Source organism: Beta vulgaris, chromosome 2 (genome assembly GCF_026745355.1).
Source record: "Beta vulgaris subsp. vulgaris cultivar EL10 chromosome 2, EL10.2, whole genome shotgun sequence".
NCBI classification, from domain to species: domain Eukaryota; kingdom Viridiplantae; phylum Streptophyta; class Magnoliopsida; order Caryophyllales; family Amaranthaceae; genus Beta; species Beta vulgaris.
The window spans coordinates 56,417,446-56,425,182 of record NC_079203.1 but is presented as its reverse complement, the minus strand read 5'-3'; the positions used below and the strand labels follow the sequence as shown (position 1 = coordinate 56,425,182).

The following is a 7,737-nucleotide window of genomic DNA, read 5'->3' as shown; positions in this document are numbered from 1 at the left end:
TTTTTTTAGATGTTACACTTTTCAAATCACGGACTACTAGGTAATTTTTGGAGAGGAGAGAGATAGAGAGAATAAAAAACAAAAGGGTCTCATGTGAACATGTGATAGGAGAGAGATAGAGAGAAATTATTAGCCAAAATAAAAGTGTAATATCTAATTTAAAACTTCCTAAAATAGAAAGTGTAACATCTAAACAAAAACGGAGGAAGTATTAAAATGTACATTGATCCCCTATATATAAATGAAGGGATCAATATATGTATTCATAGTTTAAAATTGTTCATAGTTTTGTCACAAAATAATGTAAAAGTCAATTTGTGATGCAATTATTATAAATTACTATTATATATCACGCTAGTGAGTGACCTTGTGTGAGGACAATCCAGATGAAATTCATCTTATCACGAGTTCGCTAGAGGGGTTAAAAAAAAAACCAATAATTAAAATTGGTACAAAGTTTCACAGACCAGATATTGATGGTGGATGGGTGGTATTTTTATGACCAAAAATTTATTGATGGAGCTATTCCAAATTTCCAACAACCTCTTGTCGATTATCTTTTCCAAAGAAATCTTGAGATGTGAAAATAAACAAGATATAATGAGTGATTGAAGCTTTATATAGATAATTGATCACCTAAACTTTTCAAAGGATAATGTTACTTAACAGTTGAGACATTGGATTACCAACCAAAAGGGTTCCCCTTGTTATGGAGTCCAATACTAGATTCTGAGAAGACTTGTATAACCAAGTTAGTGGAGTATACTAGTTTGGCTGATTGACTGGGACAAAAATATATATGTCCCCCATGTCAGCTTAATTTTTTGAGCTTTTTTTTTTGTTAAAAAGCAAAAAATTAATATAAAGGCTTAGTTCTCTCCACTTTATTCTATAAACTTATTTTGAATTTAAAAAGCAAAAAATATATAAGTCCCCCACGTCAGCTTAAATTTTTTTAGAGATTTTTCTGTTAAAAGACAAAAAATTCCTATGAAGAAATTTTATCAAAAATAAGGATTTTTTCCCCAAATCATCTTTAATTTTCAAATTTTTGTGAAAAACTACCTTATAAAAAAATTATTGTCCTAAACTACCTTACTTTACAATTTTGTTGTTGACAACTACCTTATGCTGGTTTTCGGCATTGACTTTTGTTTTTTCAGTTGAAAATTGTGGGAAAAACAAAAGTACCCTTGTGGAAATTTAGGAGGGTAATTATTTCAATTTTAGTTTACGTAGAAGAGGAACTTAATGGTGGATTGGTGGTATAAAGTGTCACATAGATATGAGAGAGAGAGAGCAATAAAACATAATTTTTATAATTTTTATCCTTTCAAAATATCAAATTTCTATAATTTTTACTAAAACATAATTAAAAATATTAATAATTAAAGTTGTGTATTGACAAGTGTGAAAACTCTATTGTTGCGATAGAAAAAGAACGGATATAATATCAAAATATCTTCAATATCTTATTAGAATTATTTACAACAATTAGATATTTTAGAAAGTACATAACATGACCATTAAACAAGATTCTAAGTAAATATGTCATTTTACTTATAAATTAGCATCAAAAAACGGTTAAATGACAGTTATAACAATTGATCAACCATACCAAAAAGATCAAGACTAGAGTACTAAACCTAATTTTAATAAATTCAAACCAAATCGTCTTATTTTAGATGAAGTGAATCTAACCTATATTTGAAAAATTCTATGGTGATGATACATTAATAAGACTCTAAAATTTAGGATCATTTTGATAGTTTATGAAATAATTGTTTTTGTTTTATGCCCCAAATTTAAATTATTCTTGGCAATTTTTTTTTTGAAGTGAGTGAGTACAAAAGATAAATTCTTCTTGAAGAGTCAGTCAACCTTTTGATAATGATGTCTGACTTCCTTTTACTCAGTCTTCTGCACTACGTAACATCAGTATTACACATCACCATTTTCCTTCAATTCTCAAATTGCAAAAACCTGTTTAATTTTCCAATTAGAAAATTACAGGTGCATCTTCCTTCAACATTATTCCCTGTTTGTTTGTTTTTTCCCATTCTACCCTGAAGTCAGCTACTTTCATTCAAAAAGTCTTCCCATAGCGCCATTTTCTATCCTTTACTCCTTTCCACAACCTACAAACATTCTGTCACCAAACACACCTTTATCACTCTTCTTCCTTACCCAATTTGGCTTCACTAACCTTCCATTTTTAGGGAATTCTTTAGTAAATTAGTTAAAACTAAGTCAAAGTTTGAAACTTTATTATTCAAACATCTGGGTATTTTCTGAACACTTCTTTCTGTTAACTTTTTGTGCAAAAATTATACTATCTTGGTTGGAAATTTTGAAATAAAGGGTTTCTTGTAGAATTGGTGATAATACAAGAACTTGGTCAAAAAACCCAGCTTTTTTCTGGGCAATTTTGGTTGAACTTTATCTTGTAAAGATGTCTGGATTTTTATGAAAAGAAGGAAAATGAATGATTATTGGTGGACCAATGTGTGCTTAACATGGAGAATTCTGGTTTTTATTGGGATATTCCTGCTAAATTCTATCTTTTGTTGGTCTCTCAATCATGAAGGTACTTAATTCTATGCATACTTTTATAATTTCTTTTGTTAGGGGGTTAATTACTGTAGTAAATCAAAATTTTAAGTGATTATGGTATAAAATCAAGTAAGTGTTTTTTTTATAAAAAAATCAAGTAAATGATAATGTTTCATAGAATCATAGTTTCATTTTTATACATCTTATGCTAATTGTGCAAAAACAAGAATTAGATTAAATGATCAAGTGATGTTCTTTTGAAAATTTAGATTTATGGAAGTTTTCTACAGTTATTTCATATGTACAGATGTTTTATATTATTTTGGTGGATGGTAAAACAGGAATTTCCCTATTAAAGTTCAAAGAAAGATTGGTGAATGACCCATTTGGAGGCTTGTCAAGTTGGAATGAGGAAAATGGAGAAGTTAACCCATGTTCATGGTTTGGAGTAGGGTGTGCTAGTGGGCAAGTGGTTTCCCTGTGAGTCATTGATCATTTCATTCTCTACTCCCTTATGATTATTTCTTTCTATTTTTCTACATTTCTCAAACATGATCTTAATTCATTATTGTAAATGATGCTGTTAGTATGATTATGCTTTGCTCATTGTGAGAAAGTTTGGCATATTTATATTAGTATGAAGAAAAAGATTTGCTATATGTAGCCCTAAAGACTACGTATAAGCATTGTATTTCGTTACTCCGCTCCTTTTGTATGTTCCTTAAGGGAAATTCTCGGTCACAGCCAAATTTTGGACCTTAAAGTCTCTCCAATAAGTATATCAGAAGTACATTATCATGTAATAGGATCTTGTTAGATTCGTTCAATGTGTAATTGGAAATGCAGTTTCTCATGGTTTTCAACTAATATAAGGACTATATTTATAGCATGTTCCTGTTAATTTGAAGATAGAAGTGGTTGTTAAGAGCTTAAAGTAGTAAAACTTGACTATACTTCAAAAATGAACTATACTTGATCGGGTTTTATGACCAAAGATCTATTGTTTTGCTTAAGAAATTGGGTTGAAGTTCTGTAGATTTTATTGCCATACTTAGGTTAGGGAATTTAGACACTGTTCCTTTGGGCCGATTTTCTAGTTTTTGTGCTTAATTCAGTTCAGTCTAGCCAAATTCAATCCCAAAGAATAGGGTCTTACTTCAATATATTGATTCTTTACAGTTTTTATTTATTTTTGGTTAAGGAGGGTGGAGTTGGAAAGGGGAAGGGGGGATAAATGTTGCTCCTCTAAGAAGATAAATATGATGTTCTGAATTTCTAATGCCATCGAGTCTCATATATCTCTGTTTCTTTCTCCCAAGGTGCTTGATAATGTTTCTCCAAGAAGATTCTGGAATATTATCTCTTGTGTATAGTATACCAAATTCGAAACCTAGAAGGATCTACAAAATGGTCATCAAAAAGCTAATTAAAGTTCACACCAAATGTGTGAAGGTGTTTCTCATAGTGATTGGATTGTGTCAGTGTATTGGTGTGTATTGTTTTGAAATTTAATTTGTGGTGGTTGTCTAGTTTTGTGTTATGATACGTCAGTTTTGTTGACCGGTCTATTAAAGGTGATCTCCATGTTTCTTGGAGTGATTACCTGTGAAGATCCACTGGCTCATCTGGTGGCACAACCTCTTATCCTTTTGATACATCACCAATTTTGGTAATGTGTCGAAAGGAAATTGGGTCGGGACACAAGATGAGACACACAATAGCCAAGAGGACATCAGACCTCAGCCGGTTTTTTTGGTTTCCTAGGGGTTGATTGGTTGTTGATTGGTGTATTAGAGGTGTTTTGACGGATTGCTGAGTAAAGAACTGTGATACTTTCTTATGTTTTTAATGTCCTGAGCTGTACTGAAAATTTCAGGAATTTGACAAATCTTTGTCTTGAGGGAACACTAGCTCCAGAACTTCATCATCTGCTGCACATAAAGTCCATGTAAGAATAAATTATAACATATGAAGGCCAACACTTTCTTATTATGCGCTAATACTATCTGTAATTTTGTTTTCTCTTCTCTTGCATTTATGTCACTCAAGTCTTTTGCAGCATATTACGGAACAATTCCTTTTCTGGGTTGATTCCTGGAGAAATTAGAAATCTAAAAGAATTGAAGTTGCTAGACTTGAGTTTCAATAATTTTCGTGAACCAATCACACATGAATCAGGATCCAACATCCCTATCTTGTAAGCTGCTAGAACTCTTTTGGTTCTGGGGGTAAAGTCATATATATGTAAAATATTGGTCCTCAAACTATTATGTTCTACCTCTGTTAATCTGCAGTATATTAGAAAAGAATGGATTATCCTGCCACGTATCTTCTGAAGTTCATGAAGAGGAGAACCTATCTATAAAATCTCTGAAAGTATTATCATATTTCAGGTAATGATCACTAATGCATCTACAAGTCATTTAAGGAAAGAATGCTTTAAAGCCCAATGAGCTTTTTTTCTTTTTGTTTGGGGTGGCAAATTGCTGATGATAATTCGTGCTAAACCTTAGGCATAATGATCAAGCAAAAGATGTAAGACATTCGAGAATACTGCAGGATGCTAATAGAACTCAAGCCTCTGAAATATCTCCACCTGACGGGACAGATTCAACTAGTGGAGGTGGTTCTGCTAAATCTTTAGATGATCTAGTTACGAATTCACCACCAAAGCCACCACTCACACCCCCTCCGTCTCCACTACATAATCTCCCACCGCAGCTACCAGAACCTCAACCTCCACCTCCACCTCCACCTCCTGATTCTCCTTTGTCTCCCCCATCTCCTTCACGAGCTGGTGGATTAAGTGGAAAAGATAAACTTCTGATAGGATTTGGAACAGGAGGTGGAATCATTGGTTTGGTTTTAATCAGCTTTTTACTATACTTTTTAAGGGGCAGTAAAATAAAAAAGGTTACAAGATTTAGTGGACAACTTAAAAAAGCATTTGTACCAGGTAAATGCTTCTTTATCCGACAATTTTTGCTTTTTTTTTTCATCTGGGCATGATGATGTTCCAAAGAATCATAATTGTGTATATTTGGGAATCTGGTCAAATGTAGGTAATGATAGATCAGATGGAGTCAATATTGATAAACCAAGCTTTGTTGAAGGTTAGCAACATTAGATTCTATATTACACTTAATACTTTTCCAAGTGTGTACAACTCCAGCATCCTTGATGATTTAGTTTCATCAAGAACAATTTCTTTTTTTTCCCTTTCTTTTCTCTATGATATATTTTTTCGTTTCTCATGTACAAGAGCATGATCATTAGAATTTGTACAACAGGGGTTCCAAATCTGAAGTGGTCCGAGCTTCAAACAGCTTGTGAAGATTTCAGCAATGTCATTGGATCATCATCCATTGGTACGATATACAAAGGCACGCTTTCTAATGGAGTTGAAATAGCTGTTATATCTCTTTGTGTAACTTCTGCCAAAGACTGGTCAAGGAATTTGGAGACACAGTTCAGAAAGAAGGTAAAAACTTTGTAAAAGTGGCTGGTTTATACTCTTTATTATGAAGTAAAATGCTGCTCAATTAATCATCTTCCTTTCTTAAAAAATATTCTATTTTCATGCCTTTCCAGATTGAGACTTTATCAAAGGTGAACCACAAAAATTTTGTTAACCTTATAGGTTACTGTGAGGAAGAGGAGCCTTTTGCCAGATTAATGATTTTCGAATATGCTCCAAATGGCTCGCTTTTTGAGCATCTGCATGGTAAGTAGCTATGGTCATTCTCATTTAAGCTGTTAATCCTAGAATGAGCCTCTTTCTGTTTCTTGAGGATAATAAGTTAAAGAAGTATGTAGCCCAAAAAATTTAGTACATGAAGGAAAGAGTTCGGCTATTTGTTACATTGTGCTCCACAAAACAAAGAGAGGGAGGTTTGTTTTGTAAATTTAATTTATTTTGTGGAGAACATGTTCTTTATATAACCTTTTCCTAGAGGAAGTAGTATGGGCGTTTGAAAAGGGGAAAAAAAGAGATTAAACATGTAAAATCATGCTGTATATACTACATCTTACATGTATTTCTTTATCTCACGGTTTTTATCATCCTGGTGGTTATTTGTAGTAAGGGAAGCCGAGCACTTAGATTGGGGAATGCGGCTAAGAGTTGCCATGGGAATGTCATACTGCCTTGAGCATATGCACCAATTAACACCACCAGTGACTCACCCAAACCTCAACTCATCAGCTGTAAACCTCTCTGAAGACTATGCTGCAAAAATATCTGATTTCTGTTTCTGGAACGAAGTGGCAGCAGCTCCACGAGTTCAGCCTGTCGCTAATGGCATGAGTGGTTTAAGTACAATATCAGTTAGCCCCAAGAGCAATGTCTATAACTTCGGCTTGTTGCTCCTAGAGATGATGACAGGCCGTATCCCTCATTCTCTAGAGAACAACTCAATTGATCATTGGGTGTCAGAGTATTTAAGTGGGGAACAACCTCTTGAAGAATTGATTGATCCTATGTTGAGACAATTCAAACCAGAACAGCTTAATAACATAAGTGAAGTGATAAGAAAATGTCTTCATTCTGAACAACATAGACCTACAATGAAAGATGTTACTGCAAGATTGAGGGAGATAACAGGTGTTGCTCAGGATAAAGCGGTTCCACGATTCTCTTCCCTTTGGTGGGCTGAGCTTGATGCTCGTTCTGTAAATGGAACGTAGAAGATATTGTTCGAATTTTTGAGTGTGAAGAGGGTGAAGATATACTGAAATCTATTGTAGTAGTGGTTAATGTTTTGAAGAACGAAAGCAGGTACTTAGTAAAAAGCAGGTCACACTTGCTTGTTATGGTAAATATTTGGTATGTTATGCTTGCAAGGTTGATAAATGTCTACGGAGTACACTTGATGGTTCCATTTTGGTCTGACTATATGGAGGTTTTGTTGTTAAACAAAAAGAAAAAAAAAAAATCTTTGTTTCTTGATATTAGCTGGTGATGTAAATATAGCTCTAAGATCAGGGGAGGATATAGGGGGTGGCCTACCCGGACCTCGGCCCACCCCATGATCCAAAATATCTATAAGTAACTTATCTGAGATAGTAATGCAAATAGGTATGGTGGAGCAGGTGGTTGGAGCGCGAGTATACTAGGCATCAAGTCACGAGTTCGATGCTAAGGACATTTGTTATTGGTTTTTTTCAAAGAAATTAATCAATAAG

At 33.7% G+C, this 7,737-nt stretch overlaps 1 protein-coding gene across 1 annotated transcript; it reads left to right on the top strand.

The window, feature by feature from the left end:
- The first annotated feature begins 2,017 nt into the window (after nt 1-2,017).
- LOC104906060 (probable inactive receptor-like protein kinase At3g56050) lies at nt 2,018-7,447 on the top strand. The gene is made up of 10 exons (XM_010694768.4): nt 2,018-2,587; nt 2,895-3,033; nt 4,430-4,501; nt 4,613-4,750; nt 4,848-4,946; nt 5,067-5,509; nt 5,616-5,666; nt 5,844-6,034; nt 6,145-6,277; nt 6,635-7,447. Exons 1-10 carry the CDS (start codon nt 2,467-2,469, stop codon nt 7,237-7,239), a joined length of 1,992 nt encoding a protein of 663 aa, XP_010693070.3. The 5' UTR covers nt 2,018-2,466; the 3' UTR covers nt 7,240-7,447.
- Nucleotides 7,448-7,737: the final 290 nt, after the last annotated feature.